This window comes from Ornithodoros turicata, chromosome 4, assembly GCF_037126465.1.
Source record: "Ornithodoros turicata isolate Travis chromosome 4, ASM3712646v1, whole genome shotgun sequence".
Lineage (NCBI taxonomy): Eukaryota > Metazoa > Arthropoda > Arachnida > Ixodida > Argasidae > Ornithodoros > Ornithodoros turicata.
Window position 1 is genome coordinate 20,154,320 of NC_088204.1, and position 16,411 is coordinate 20,170,730.

A 16,411-nucleotide genomic window follows, 5' to 3' on the forward strand; every position below is an offset into this window, starting at 1 on the left:
AAAACCAGAAGACCGAAAGATCAAGACACCGAACAATCAGAAGGCCGAAGAGCCAGAAAACCGAATTACCGAAAGGTCGGAAAAACAAGGAACTCAAGATACGAAAGCTGCTATTCCAACTGCGATAAAAAATTAGCTCTACAAATTGAGTAGGATAGACTTGTTGGGAATTAACACAGTGAATAAATCATTTCACCCGAACTTCCCGTTAAATGACGTACTTTCTATCATTTAGAAGGAAAACTAAAAGGAAAAGTAGAGGTATAACCACTTTTTGTAATAAACATGTTATAGATTACTGCTTTTCTCTCTCCGTCTCTCTCTAGCCAGATTATTTCCGAGCACCAAATGCTATGCATTCCAATTATTTCGTTTCTAATAAAAGAGCCACAAAACTTTTCATAATCTTATGAAAAGAACAATCCCCTTCAGTGGTGGGGTGCTCACTCCAGGTCTTCTGTCTCTTTGGAGTTTTTATTTTTGGCTTTCTGATTGTCCGGTGTTCTGATTTTCGGCCTTTTGACTTTCGGTCTTCCTATTGCTGGGCTTTATGGTTTTTCGGCCTTCGGACAGTTCGGCGTTATAATTTTTCGACCTTTGATTAGGCTTCTTCGCAAGAGAGCTTTCAAATCTCGCGGGTCAGGAAAGCCTCTTGCTTCTGGCTGCACATCAATGATGTCACGTCGTCCGCCCAATAGCTAGGCACGCGCCTTCTTTTTCCCTTCTTTCTTTTTGGGCCGCCCGTCCCGCGTCTGAAGCAGATCGGCCGACCAGCGCCATGCTCTCGCACCGTTCCTTTAATGGGTTGTATACCGAGCCCTGTCTTTCACATTATAATTTCCATACTAAACCATTGCTATCGTTCCTGAAGCTACCGGAGCATAGGAAAACTAAGGGGCAACATGATGCTACTTGATGAATTATGTAAACGTCATTTTTTTCGGTCTTCATTTTCTCATCCCTGTTTCATAAGTTCTGAACCCCCCCTGCGTATCGCCCTCTGCGGGATATATTATGCGTTCCGTCAAATAAAAGTTAATCAACTCTCTCGAACTTTCGTAACTCCCTTCCGCAACAAAGCCGAGGTTGGCACAAACAGACAACGCGGAGGCTCGTTTCTGCAATGCTACCTCGTTTACTTTTTCTTCGTGTGTGTGTGTGTTCTTGAGACTTGCTCGTAGAGATGCGGTCATGAATAATAGAGCACACGGACGTGCTGCTTCAACAGTGGAAGCTCCGAGTGTTTGTTGGAAAAACAAATACACTCCTGCCGCTGGAAGAAAAAAAAAAGGAAAAAGAAAAGCCGTTGGGGGCATGCGTGTTGCGCATACCTGAAAAGAGCGGATAGAAAATACACGTATTAGTATGGCCGCACCACTTGCAGGTTTTGTTTGCTCAAGTGAGCTCATGTTCTGATGTTGAGAAATGGGCTTATCTGTGTGCTGGACGTGTGGACGTGTTTGCCGTGATGATGGACAGCAATGTGAACAGTAAAGACAGTGCAGTTGGGCAACAGGGTCCTCCTGCCAAGAGCGCTTCTTTTTCTTCGGGTACGCTTCGGGCACTGTGGTACCTTTGGCCCCTATACAGTCTTAAAAGCAATCGAAATATAAGAACACTCAGAGTTCGAGGTAACTCGTTACTGTAACTAAGTTCCCCTTTTTGGTAACTTGTAACTTAACTCGGTATTTTATCGCCGTGGTAACTTTCAGAGGAACTCGTTTCTTTTTCAGGTAACTTTGCCAAAGTAACTGAAGCTAAGTTCCAAGTTACTTTTAATTCTCTTTTCACTCACGTCCACACATTTTCTTGCTTTCTCTCTGGTTCTTTCATGACGTTTTATGCCATAAAACGTGATATTCAATCAATGACAGTATTCTATCCAGGAAGTAAGAACCGCTGTCATTGGAATGAGTCTGAACCATTGTGCGCCCACAATGAGTAAGATGCAAAGCGTTCGACTTGTTGGACATAAACGAAAACGATCTAAGCGTGTGTCACTCCTCCACAGACAACTCTACTCAACTGCTCACGCGCGCTGCACCTGTGTAGTGCTATTTTGTGTCCGAAGTAACTTGGAAGTAACTCGTTCTGTTTTTTAAGTAACTCCGTAACTGCGAGTTACATTTCAGGCTGATGAACTTCGTCATTAACTTACTTACACTTTTTCACACGGTAACTTAACTCGTAACGAGTTCTTTTTGACGGGTAACTTCTCGATCTATGAGAACACTGGAGGTTTCTACATTTATTTTGTACAAGCTCTCTCGTGGTGGACCGCGCTTCGACAGGTATGCCACGAAGAAGCGTGGCCCGTCACGAGAAAGCTGTGTCGGAAGGTGACAGTTGCTCTTGCTACTGAAATGTTGGCTCTTAAAGGTACTGTAAAGCAGTAGACAAGCATGGTATGCCGGTGATGTGACTAGAGACTTTGTTGCTTCTAAATACCATATGCGGAACCATACGACCGACAACGCGCTATAAATATTTTTAATTGGCCATGAAAAATGCGGCGTAGTGGAGCGGTGCGACGCCTGGTGTCAAACAACCCCCTGTACAGCGTGCAACACTGAAAATTGGTATTACACACTATTACATCGGAACTTCGTTATTTTAGTAACCATATTATTAGTTTTCCTGTTTACCTATGCATTCTGAAACCCCTTTTAACAGTGTTTTTTGCGAGGTAACCCAGCGCTGGCCGCTGTTCGATGGAGGCTCTCCCTACTTCTCTGCTACGCCTGCGCGCTCCTTCTGTACGCGGTCTCTTTCGAACGAACAAACTCTCTCTGTGAGCCTCTGTGAACAAACAAGTCCCGACGCTGTCTGGTTTCTTGAACGTCTGACACATTTTCTTCAACGGCTCAGCATTTCATTTCAGTTCGCTTATCCGTTTATCCTCAGATGTGGATCGTTGTGTGAATTGCAGAGACGGGTTTTATGGTGGATTGTGGTGGATTGTTATGTCGGGCCCAGTGTTATACGCATGCAATGTGGTTGCCGCCGTATGTGTCAGAAGTACGGAATCATTTCGAATATCTAGTACAGTGTTGCCCGTAGCCTTTAGTTATAATTTTCTAATTAATTGCACCGTCAATTGGAATGAAACTTGCGCAGTTTTTGTCCTGGTGGCTTGCATGGACTATCGAATAGCCACACTAAATGACATTTGATCGGTGCTGCTTTACAGTACCTTTAAAAAAAAGTGTTTCCCTCTTCTGCAAGCGCCGCTATCAACCTTTCGTCCTTTAACGGCCATTAAAGAGGTCCTCGCTCGGAATAACGTCCTGCTGTGCTGCTCTTTCCACTTCGCTTCGTCTATAGGCGAAAAGCTCCGCGAACGCAAATTTTAGCGAGCGACAGATTTTCCGGCGTCAAATTTTTGCGGAAATCTTACGAAAAATCTAGTGATTTGGATTTAAATAGTGTACTATGGCCGCAGGCTTCCGAATTCAGGATGAAAAATGTTACCTTTGCTTGGCGAATTTTTGAGGTCGGTTAACAAACTTTGCTTAGATAATCCGTACGTGAGTCGAATACAAAGTGCCATTCACTCTTAAAACATTATGTCCCTCCGGATTTGTGAAAACCGCGGGGCATACGCCTTTTTGTGACAACTGACATAAATGCGTAAGTAACACGAAAAAACGTACACCTCCCAAAAAATTATTGGAGAGGAACGATGTCATTTGGGATGACTGTTGCCGGAGAGGCGTGCTATGCTGCGAAGCTCTGTTTCAAGAGAGCATAGTTAGAGAGTGACTTTTTCGGGTTAAACCCGATTCCGTCCAGTTATTCTCCCCCCCCCCCCCCCCCGAACTGACCTCCGACCAATTCGGGTTAAACCCGATTTCTCCCCGGATTTCAGTCACTATGAAATCCGCAAGTGACGTTTCCACTGAAGACGAACAAAGGTCGCCACATGTAACACATGTAAGAGTGGGTCACTTACGTTCCCAGCAATACACCCATGTGTGTCAACACTGTCTATGCCTTCGGGGATTACCGCTGGAAGGTCAGATCCCGAAAAAAAAAAAAAAAAGAAAGAGAGAAAGAGAGGGAGGTTAGGAAAGGACTTAATAGACAAGAGGAGAAACAAAACCACCCGATAACACCCGAGGGCACAATTATCCCTCGATTTGTCGACGAATTACAGATTTAAAAATAGCGCCCGATTTTTACCCCCGAATCTGAGAAAAGCATTTAACCCGAAAAAAGTCACTCCCTAAGTATAGTGTGTATAGGCAAAAATGTTTATCAGCGTCACCTAGGAGTTTGCGAATGGTTATGTCGTGCAGCTTATTTTTAAGAATTATATAACACTTCCCCGCCGAGCGCCCCTGTCTTTGAGTCTATGTGCCTCGATCCCAATGACAATGTGGTCTCTGTCTTTCCAGTTGGAAGGCAGCGGATGTTACTTGTCCCGTACTCCGCCCAGCAGCTCTCCTCGACGTTTCGACGAGGCGTCCCTCCACGGTGAGCTGGGTGCCTCGTCCTCCTTATGGCCCCCCGTCCGACGTCTTGCTCGTTCTGGCGGACCACGAGGGCACGTTGAAGACGCCATCCACCGTCGCCGGCGCGAGAGCATAGCCGCAACTCCAGGACCCTTCAGCGCGGTGGCACAAGGATTAGGTGAGTTTCACAAGGCAAGATAGCCTTTCGCTCGAAGCCGTCGATCATGTTACAGAGTAAAAAAAGAAAAAAGAAAGGAGTGAAACAGGGAGTAATTGCGGCTTCAAGGCCCGGTTTCACCAACGCTGGTTAACTTTGAACCAAGATCAAGCGTTGCTAAAACTTGCAGTTAACGCTCAGTTCTTTTTTGCAGACACTAGTTGGTGACGTGATGAATGTTTCAGTAATAATAACTGCCCTCTGTGAAGCACAGTTAAGCGTTAAATTGATATCGGTTCAAGTGTTAATCGGCGTTGGTGAAACCGGGCCCAAGTCTCCTAGACTGCAGTTACTCCCCGTTTTAGTTCCCTAACCCCGACATTTACTCCCCAGGACTGCAAATTGTCACTGAAATTAGCAAATGGTCTCCCGAATGCAACAGTCTACGTAAATATGTGCATAAGGCTGGTATAACTCAGCAACTTCACAGTTTTCCGTCCACACAGAGTAAGAAACAGTTAGTGGTTCTTTCTTCGCACATTGTGCCCTATGCATGTCGCAAGATTTTATATCACTCGATATATCACGGTTGACGGCTTGATTCAAAGTATATTCGTTCATTCACACGAATTATGTACCTGGTACTCTTAGAACAGAGCGTGAAATGCAGTCTCCGCTCTGTGACATTCATGTACTCCCGTGAATTTACTCCCGAAAGGACCTATGTTTTGTGGCAATGCATTTAGTCCCCCAAAAGGAGCAAAATTACTCCTTTTTTCTTACAGTGCAGTTCACAGACACGCTGTCACGTACGACTGGTGGACGCCGTGCTCCGACTTTGTCGGAGCTTTCACTTTCACGAAAAGTCGAAGTTCTTGTTGGAAGTTTAAAGGGATTGGGACGCTTTCATAGATGTGGTTCATTACATTGTGGACGCATTGTATACTGCACGCCAGAATAATGAGGAAAAAAATAATTCTTCTTCTACGCGTCGTACTTAGCGAGATACAAGCTCTCGGACACACTCCCGAGCGAAGCGCAGACGTCACAGAGCTCAGAGCTGCGTCCATTCCCATTGGCTGCGTAAGCACGTGACTTCTCGTTGCGCTTCCTCGCTGGCTGCGGTGAAGGCTGTGATGTCAGAGCAGCCTGAGTTTCGGTATTCGCGGTGCCCATTTTCTCCGCTTCTATTACCCTCTTCGCTATGAAACTTGCAATGCAGGTTCACATCGATGCAAAGAACCGTCTCTTACGTTCATGGGGATAACCTGGGAATTGATTCCCGAACTTTGTCGGAGAAATCGCAAGCGAGTAAAAAGAACGAAAGGGCTGACGCTGCCTCACCAGTAACATTGTACACCAACCAAATCTCTTTTTAATTGGGCACGATGACAGAAGAACATCAGAAACGTCCAATTACATTAATGGCATCCGTGCGTACTTACACAAATTGGCATTTGTTATCCGAGGTCTTTCTTTGCGTTTAATAACGTTGGAAACGGCACTTGGCGCGCAGGGAACTTCAATATATCGGCGCTTGCGCGTGCAGGGACAGCTCCGTCCGTTTCATGGGACACATATAAGCTTATTGGCAGTGCAGTGCGTTGCTAATACTCTTTATTCTGATACTCATAGTATATACTGCACAAATTCGTCATGCATCTGTGTCAACTCTATATAGGCGATCTTTCTTGCTTCCGTTTTCTTGGTCATATAGTGCGTGACTGCTTTCATGTATAAAAACAAAAGAAAAAAAGTCAGTGAAAATGTGAGGATTTAACTGTCTAACAAAGTAACCCTATAGGGTACGGGAGTCACGGAAAATGCTCCAACACAAATACGTGTACACTCTCAGAAAAAAGGGCGTGAAAAGTCGGTAACTTCTATAGTCACCCACCTAAGTCAACGTATCGTCTGACGAAAGGGTGTAAAAGGGTGGTAACTTTGCCTGTTACCCCCCTCTTTGCAGGTGCAGCGCAAAATGTGTATAGATGCACTTTCAGGAAGTGTTGCTTTCACAGCCTTGACAGTGCAGTGCACATTGAGCACATATTGTGTACAACGAAGCATAACTGCAGCTAAAATTTGTTTTGGGTTTTGCGCTAATCTGTTGTGCCGACTTCAACCAGGCAGCAGGTAGAACTTTTCAACCTTTTAGGCACATCATATGCGACAATTATTACCTCTTAAAAGATGTTTTTTATTTTTTAAATTTCGTGTTAGCGCCGCGAAGCAACTGTGGCTATGAGCGGCGTACAGACGTGGACAGATGGAGAGAGTACAGCAGGAAGGCGAGTGGGGGACAGGGGGGTTAGTGTGCGTCCTGGGCCGACTTCAGGGGGAACTGTGCCGACATTCGTCTGGAAAGTCTTCGGAAAACCCAGGGAAAACCTCAGACAGCACAGCCGGTGAGAGGATTCGAACCCGTGTCACCTCCCAGTCTCGGCGTGGAAAGCGATCACCTTAACCACTATGCCACGGGAGCTGGTACTTAAAAGGTGTAACTGCTCTACCTTTTTTTCTAAGAGTGATACTACTACAGCTCTCTGTTCATGCTGCCGTGGAATGATCATATATGTTGTAAGAGGCTGTCATGCAATCACCTGTTTTCTCTCCCCTTCTCAGTTCGAACTAGGAGATATCCAAGGTATCTCTGAAATTTGAAAAAAGAAAAAAAAAACCTTAAATGTGTGCACTTGTGTATTCTACGGAATAAATATCACTGTTCCCGGCGTTTGGACTGTCTTTAGTAAACTCTTAAATGAAAAATGAGACGAAAGAAAATGAGTACGGGAGGACCCTGCATTACCACTCTGGGGGCTGACGAAACTGAGTTTTTCGGATATATCCAAAATACTAAATACATGAATATATAAAATAGAGCGTTAATTGGAGTTTATCGCGTAAAACTAAAGAGCCCTATAGGTATAGGCGAGCGTTTTTTCTTCTTCTTTTTTTACAAACAACAGCAAGGATATGGACAGACGACGCTTGTATTTGTAATTTTAGCGCACATTATGTGCTCCAACGCATAGCTGCCGAGCAGTCCTCCTTTGCGTTTTTGTCTCCATTGGAAAACCCGCAGACAATACTGTGACGAAGATATATCTGCATACCATCGTACGGCGCAGCTTGATCTTTATCTTCGATGTCCTTTCGCCAGAGAACTGCAAACTCCAAATTCGAGTTTGGAAATCGGGGTTTCCAAATTGGAAACCCCGCGTACTTTATCCTGTACAACCCTGTATATATTCATTCTTGAAACTATGCGCTTCGTTTCCTTTTCGTGAGGAACTACAGACCAGAGCGTCGAACCGAAACGTTTTTCGGTTTGTGTCGGGTTGGCCACAAAGGTTCGCTTCCGGTTCAGCTCCGTAGTTCACATACAGGATGTCCCACCTAAACGTGAACATATTCTTTAAAAATATATCTATCACTTTTTCCGACATGAAATCTATTGCAATATAGCATATGCTGAAGGGCACTCCCTATGGAGGGCATTGGCAGACTCCTAAGGCAATGTCTTAATTAACTTTCCATAATTAACTTTTTAATTATAAAAGCTACGAAGTTGTTCCAAGGAGGACATGTGATCTCTTCGATCACCTGATACCAAAGCCGTTTTCAGAACAAAAATCCGTTCGAGAGATCGTCCGTAAAAAATTCGTGAAGGAACACCGCTTTTTTCTTTACTTTGTTCATTGTGCATCTTCGAAGACGCGTCTTTCCTTCACCCCCAGTGTGAAGGAGTGAAAGAGCACAGTGCTGCCTCATGCGTTCGTAGATGAGCTTTAACTTGAGGAAACAAAACAAAAAGAAATGTATCGGGTGACTATGCCAACAGTACTTATCTTGGGTTGCATTTTCTGTTTTCTTTTAATCTTTTTCCAGGACGCAAGAGGCGATCGTGTGCTCTTTCATCGTCTCGTATTGGGGGTGAATGAAAGACGCGTCTCTAGAGACGCGCAATAAACAAAATAAAGAAAAAAAAGGTGTTCCTTCACGAATTTCGTGCGAACGATCTATTGAAGGGATTTTTGTTCTGAAAATGGCTTTGGTATCAGGTGACCGAAGAGATCAAATGTTCTCATTGGAACAACTTCGTAGCTTTTATAATTAAAAAGTTAGAAAATTAATTACCGCTAATTAATTGACAAGGGGCGCTGAAAAAAATATTTTTGGATAGACCACACAACTGCCAAGCACGTACAGTTGGTTCCATTTGTGTAGAGCACTCCGTTTTTTTTCTTTAACCTCTGGCCCTTTTTGATGGGACACCCTGCATATCGGTTCGATTAACCGGTTCACAGGCTGTAAACCGGTTCGGAACCGGTTCGAGGTTCTGATATGCTAGAAAATTATAGGTAGCCACTAAAAATGATACGAGATCTCTTAGTTACGTTTTTTTATGCATTGATTTCTGTTTCGACCAGCAGGATATGATTTGAATTGGGAAAAACAAATATAAATAAATAAAACGATATGCCTATATTGTAACGGTAACACATCATCTCGAAGTGGAACGTCCGTGTGACTACTGACTACAGCATGAAATATGTGTTGGTCCCTTATGTCAGGATGACATCAAAACATGTTTCTTGTATAAGCGGCGACGAGAGGACAACTTCCTTCACCCTTGGCCTTGTATATGTCTCGCGCTACCGAATGGACCGCCAGATCTCGAGTATTATGTCAGGGATGTCGCCACCAGACGATGGGATAGATTAGAGTCACTAAATAGGGAGCAGAGTAGCGACACTGAACCACGCCGGCGAGCGAGACCGCCATCTTGGATCCGGCGCGGTTGCGGTAGCAATGTGATGCCAACCTCTCCCTTCTCCGCCGGAGAACTGCGCGCAGTCGAGCCAGCTCGCAACCGACTCAACATGGACGGCGCGTTCTTGGAAGGAGAAACCACGTGACACGATCGGGGGCCCCAATCGCGGACACTGAACGGCGTCTCCGGCGCGAAAAAGGAATGCGATACTCTGTACCCCCATTTAGTGACTCTAGGATAGATTACAGGCGGCACACACCAACCCGAACGGAACCGGTAACCGAAGTTTTTAGATCGGTTCGGTTCCGGTTCAGTTCCAGCAAAAAAATAACCGTTAAATACGGTTTCGGGTCCGGTTCGGTGTGACGCTCTGCTACAGATGACGTGGTAACGCACGTGCGACCCAAATTCAAAGCATCTGATAGATCTTCCACAGCTCCTGGCCAAATCTGTGAAGAGCGACTACAGATCGTTGAAAGTGGTTTTTCGTGTTGAGCATGCTCTTGTTTCTCAGAACGCATTTCTAGCACTTTTTTAGTACGTCGCAGTTTCGCCAGCCGGCTCAAAAAGAACATGTTAGTGCCATGAGCAGTCGTTTATCCTCGACATCTGCGCTAAGCTCCAGCATAAAAACAGTAACACTACGTGCCTTGTCCTGCCACATGTTCATAGTGATGACATCGCTTATTTCGTCTCTTGGATAGGATAGACACGAGGTCGTCTCGTATGGCACGCGCGCTCTAATTCGATTGCCCTCTTTATTGCTGGGCCCACTTATTCCGGAGGCTGCTTTCTCCTAATTAAAGAGTACGGGATAGGAGGGCAAGGGAAAGACGCGTGACTCTTCCTGTTCGAAATGTGCCCACCTCGGCAGAGTTTTCCAGCGTGTTGGTATTTGAAGTCCTTCTAGAGAACAGAACTCCACCAGAGAAACAGAATGAGGTGTTGACCCGAGCTCAGTTTGGGTTGATTGAAAACTTCAGTGAATTATTCCGCTAAAACACACAGCACAGCGTTGTACTTTCAACAAAACGACTTTATGCACAACCATTATTATTAACCATTATTGACAACGATCGAAAGTATGCTGTGTTGTGCGGTTGTTGGTCAACCTTAGAGTCACTACATAGGGGTACAGAGTATCGCATTCGTTTTCCGCTCCGGAGCCGCCGTTCAATGTCCGCGATTGGGCCAATCGAGTCACGTGGTTTCTCCTTCCAAGAACGCGCCGTCCCCAAGATGGCGGGCTCCTTCCCCGGCAGAGCTCAGTGTCGCTACTCTGCTCCCTATTGGGTGACTCTAGTCGACCTTTGTCAGTGGCGTAGCCCGAACAATACGACGAGTTCTGTGGGCACTTGGCATGGGAGAGGAGGATTTCACGCTCGTTTTTCTTTCCCAAATGCACTGCTAAAGGTGCGACTTCGGCCCCGATATCGGCCCCGGGCCGAATGACGCAACAGCGTGTGTTTTTACAATTTCCGGTCGTCATTGCACGCCTACTGCAACAACTCACAGGCATGCCCTCCCAGAGGCGTCGGAAGTCCTTCACGGCCGGGGGGGGGGGGGGGGGGGGCGAGCCCCAACCTAACCCAAACCTAACCCAACCCAACCTAACTTAACTTAACCTATATGATTTCGTCTGCAAATGGTCATTAATAGTCATGGTTAAAAATCGTACCAACGATTTTTTTCCCACTTATTTACATGAATAGTTGGAATAAAACAGGCAAGAATATGTCGAGGGCGTGACTTCTCGTATAGTACTGGTCACGTCCAGGTCTTCTCGATGATGCCAGTTTTCAGGCGACAAAACTCTCAATTCTCTCCTTCACGCAACATTCGCTGGGTCCCGCGTCTGTCAGTTCAAATTGAAAAAAAAAAGAGAGAGAGAGAGAGAGAGAGAGTGAAACTAGGATTGCAGGACAGGCATTGCTGTACTGAAATTATCCCGGAATCACCCTGTCTTCATCGCAAATAGGAATAGAGTGGTGGGAACGGTTTAAGAATGGAATAGGAACGACACATGGTAATAGTAATTCGTGGCTTTTCGTCGCGAGACAACTGTGATCATGAGCGTGGTCGGTCTGTGGATTGTCTTTGCCCACCTGAGGGTTCCTTAACGTCCGCGAAAGACACATGGTAGTGATAGAAGGAATGGGATGGCATCAACATTTATCAGAAGGGATTGTGGAATTAGCGTTTCCACAAAAAGGGCAGATGTTTTTTGAAGAAAGCAACATGCTCCGATATATATGGCTTATTCTGTTTGTCGTATACCTGGTCCCCCAGGGATGCACGATCGAAATCACACACGTGTATTTGCTTTCAAATTCTTGCTCTGACGACTTTTGCAGCCCCATCTCTATATATCAGTCTCAGTACACTCTCAATAGCAGTCGGTAGTGGTAACCTCGATGAAAATTGTGGAAAAGCAATACCACTGCAGCAGAGGCACAATATAACAAATATTTTTCTTCTCTTCCGCACACAATTGCAATTTGACTGCTACATAACCCAGAGAAATCGTAGGCGATAAAACCCCAGTGCAGGGGACACGAAAAGACGGCACACACACGAAGCGCTGTGTTACAGTGCTTCGTGTGTGTGCCGTCTTTTCGTATCTCCCGCACTGGGGTTTTATCGCTTTTAAAATGTACCACCGAACAGCCCGGTTTTTATCGCTTTTTAAGTTGTAAGTAATGCGATAACCGTAGCTCTGAATTATGTAAGCTCCCGGCTCATTTCCGGGTTATCGCTCAGTACCGTAAGAGGCACGCGGGCCTTGCGGCACTCGCAAAAAGTGTGTGTGTGTGTGGGGGGGGGGCGCCCCCTTCCCCCACCTTCCGACGCCCATGTTCCTTCCTATACTGTAACTATATGTTTTCCCGAGTGACGTGACCAAACGTGTACCGCTTCCGATTCGAAGAGAGAGGAGGGCGTACGCCTTTTTGTGTCAATTTGGATATATGATAATTGCCACAAAAAAGTACGCCCCACTCTATACACCCCCCAGCGGTAACCGGTTATATCTCATATGGCCCGAGTGTGCATAAGGCCCAAGTGACCAGAACGCCCAAATGTTCATAAGACCCGAAAAGAAATTGGGCCTTTTGAGCATTTGGGTCAAATGAGCAGGGCAGGATAAGGTGTCCAGAAGGCCCTAATGCCCAGAAGGCCCAAATGGTCATATGGCCCGAAAACCAGGAAGGCATCAGATTGACCTGTGAGGTAATGGAACCGCAAACAACAGAAGCGTATTTCCCCATTCAACTAGGCCAGCCCCAACCTTCCCTCACCTGAAAGAAAGGCTTCTGTTGCCTCAGGGTCCCAAAACTTGCACTGATAAAAGTACCGTATTTTTCTGTGTATAAGCGCCGTTATACATTTTAAAAAATTCTCCGAAGAAGTCCTGCGCGTCATCTAATGTCATCATATGCGCGTCATAATCCTGCGCAGGACTTCTTCAGATAACTTTTTTTTAATATATAACGGCGCTTATACACAGAAAAGTACGGTATTTTTATCAGTGCAAGTTACGAAATTTGGTGACGGAACAAACGATCTCGGAAAAAATGGTTCCCGAGGGCTTAGAGCGGAAAAAACGGTCCCATGCGTAGGCATGGTTTGCTACGTTCAAACCCCTCCCGAAATCGTACATTTGGTAGCATGTTTGGGATAGGGAAACGAGGAGTAAACCCTTCTCTCCTATGCAAATTTCCTCCTGAACCCCTCCAGAAATATTTTTTTCTGGCTACGCTACTGCCGTGCCCGGCTTGGTTACCTTCGCAGAAAAAGCGGTTCTCATTGTGCGTCATAGCAGTATTCTAGAGAAGGTTGAAAAGCTTTTAATGTGGCAAACGGATAAGTTATTCAATAAAAATATTAGGCACAGAGCCTACCAAATGTACCGAACGAAATATTGAACGCTGTAAGGATTCATATTTATTTGTATTTAGTTTTTGCCACATCTACATCTTATTTGCTTGAAAATTTGTTTCCTCATTTCAGCACATTTATTAATATTTTTAGTTCAGTTACCTTTTTCTCCTCTGTCGCATTCATTTAATATTGTGCATAGGAGCAAAGAAAATATCTAGGACACTCCTAATCTTCCCTCCTGGTTTTCGGGCCATATGACTATTTTGGCCTTCTGGGCATTTCGGCCTTCTGGACACCTTACCCTGCCCTGCTCATATGACCCGAATGTTCAAAAAGCCCAAATTGTTTTCGGGTCTTATGAACATTTTGGCGTTCTGATCACTTGGGCCTTATGCACACTCGAGCCATATGAGATGATACCGCGGTAACCCTTTCATTTGTGGCAATGGTGGACGCACTGCGTATGCACTCTTAGAAAAAAGGGTGGAGCAGTTACACCTTTTTGGAGTTAATAATTGTCGCATATATGTTGTGCCTAAAAGGTTGCAAAGTTGTACCTGCTACCTACGAATGATAGGGGTTACCGCTTCTGATTCGGTGAGCGAGGGGTGCGTACGCCTTTTTGTAACTACAGAAGTTACAACCTTTTCACACCCGTTTTTCTTCGAGTGTGCGGTGAAGTTCTGTTTTTTTATATCTGCTTCGACGGTGAACTATTTTGTTCTCTTTAAGTTCAAAAACAGTCTGCGTATATCTTAATCACTCCTCATATGTCGTATGGACCTTATTCTTTCGGGGGTATCCCGAAATGCCACCGTTCAGAATCCACCGTTTAAAATCCCAAACGGCTCTACACTCTTCAAACAAAGCTTCACCACATAGCACGCGGAAGGCCATCCATTGTGCCGAGTGATACTACCCTTGATTTGTGGAAAGCGCGAGGCGTACGCCTTTTTCTGACAATTAACATTCCTGCATAAGTGTCACAAAAAGGCGTACGCCTCCCGTTTTCAACAAATCAGGGGAGAGAACGATGTCACACGGGGATGATAGTTGGCTGGAGAGTGCTATGTGGTGAAGTTCATTTTTAAGAGTGTAGCGTACACTCTTAAAAATGAACTTCACCACGTAGCACGCTCCTAGCCAACCACCATTTTGAATGATATCGTTATCTGCTCTGATTTGCTGAAAACGGGAGGCGTACGCCATTTTTGTGACCATTATGAACCGCGTAAGTGTCACAAAAAAGGCGTACGCCTACCGTTTTGAACAAATCTGGGCACAGAGCGATATCATTCGAGATAATGGTTGGCTAGGAGCACGCTATGCGGTGAAGTTCATTTTTAAGAGTGTAGCGCTGCATGAGTGCCCAGCTGTGGGGATCCGCCCCAACGGCGTGGTGACAAAAAACACCTAAACTACCCTAATATCTGAAAACTAACCTAACCTAACCAAAATCAAACCATTTCTGGTGCTCTGATGTGGCCGCCGTGCATTATGCCTAACGGTCGCCAAAAGCCTCGCTTTTATTCACGGCAACGCCTTCTACTGACGTCAAAATCACGGAATACTGCGAGGTTTGTCAGTCATATGTATTACTCCACACTATCATTCCTCCATTCTTCATATTGAAGCTTTAATATAGGAATCTGGGATTTTGAACATTTGGGATCTTAAACGGTGGAATATCGTGGCATCCCCATTGTTTCCTCCGTGTCTTCCTCTTTTGCTATATCCCATTGCGCCTTTACCCCACCTGACATACCGCCCTCATCGTTACAAGACCCATTCCCGCCTGGAGGGTACCTCCTACTCCCGAATATTACTATCCCATACGGTCTAAACAAGAGAGAAGAAACTGACAGCAGCAGTAAATGTGTACCGTTACACGAAGGAACGCCTTAGGTTAACGAGCTCCTCAAGCGAACTAGCTCCGCATAATAACTCATCCTCTTAGGGCCATATATATATCCCTGTTCGCATAACGTACGTACATCAGTGTCGGTACATCTTTTGCCTGCCGCAGGCCCCAACTTGCGCGTGTTAACGAGGGCATAAGGTATACCTTGGGAACGAGCAGGCGAACTGCACGTATCGACCTTGCCTTCCTGGGTTGCTCGGAATCATTCATGTCACACACGGCGAATGATCTCTCCGGATCCTGCTTGATGGTCCGCATGCAACGTGACGCTTGTCGTTCCCCAAGGTGCTGCGAACACTTTCTTTTTTTTTTTTTCGCGCTCTTGTTGATGCCCGGGATCGGAAGGAAGAGTTTGCCAAAAGTTGTTTTTTTAGTGCAGGGTGCGTTGTGCAGCGAACCTAGACAAAGCGTGTGCCTGTGCAACACCACCAGGAAAGAAACGCTGACCGCTTGAACGGCGTCACATAGTTATTAACGGGGAACCGAGGTTATCCCCAATATTTTTGTGTGGCTGCGGCTAGAGTCGCTAAATAAGCGACTTTTCAAAAATCGCCCACTTTTGGAAAGAGCGTATCGGAGGACGAGAGAGAGAGTGCGTACGCCGTGACGTCACCTGTCCCCCTGGCAGCAATGAGATGCAGAAGGCCTGCTTAATGCCTACTCGCACTCCTTCGCACGCACACTCTTAAAAACAGAACTTCACCGCATAGCACCATTTTAGCCAACCACCATCCCGAATGACGTTGTTTTCTTCGCACTGATTGGTTACAAAGTAGAGGCGTACGTCTTTCTTTGACACTTATGCAGCTACGTTAATTGTCACAAAAAGTGCTTTCGACAAATCAGACGTGATAACGGTATCATTCTGCGAATTGGTTGGCCTTCGTCGTGCTATGTGGTGAAGTTCTGGACATGTAAAGTCCATCAATCGCAGCACACTATTTTGAAAGACAGGCTTTCTGTGACTTCCAGTGGCTGTCCATTCGGCTGATGGCGGCTCGTTTCCATAGGTATACGGGCGCTGAAAGCAACGTCTCCAGGTGGTGTTGCTGGCAGGGTCGTTCATGTGACTCTTGACGTATAGGCAAGCGCAGCTCTACACTCTTCAAAAACAAAAGAAAAGGTGTACTTGCTCCCTATTGGAGTGTAATCTTTTTAGAATCCCGTGCTAGCGACGCGGTGGCTATGAACGGTGTACAGACGTGGACAGATGGAGAGAGGAC

The 16,411-nt window shown here is 45.6% G+C and overlaps 1 protein-coding gene across 5 annotated transcripts in view; it reads left to right on the forward strand.

Annotated features, from left to right (window-relative positions):
• The window catches only part of LOC135391283 (microtubule-associated serine/threonine-protein kinase 3-like), a 207,525-nt gene that overhangs the window by 131,106 nt on the left and 60,008 nt on the right, over positions 1-16,411 (forward strand). For all 5 annotated transcript variants that reach the window (XM_064621486.1, XM_064621483.1, XM_064621485.1 and 2 more), the window contains one exon: positions 4,398-4,632. In XM_064621486.1, the coding sequence (XP_064477556.1) occupies positions 4,398-4,632 (235 nt within the window). The remainder of the gene's footprint in view (positions 1-4,397; positions 4,633-16,411) is intronic.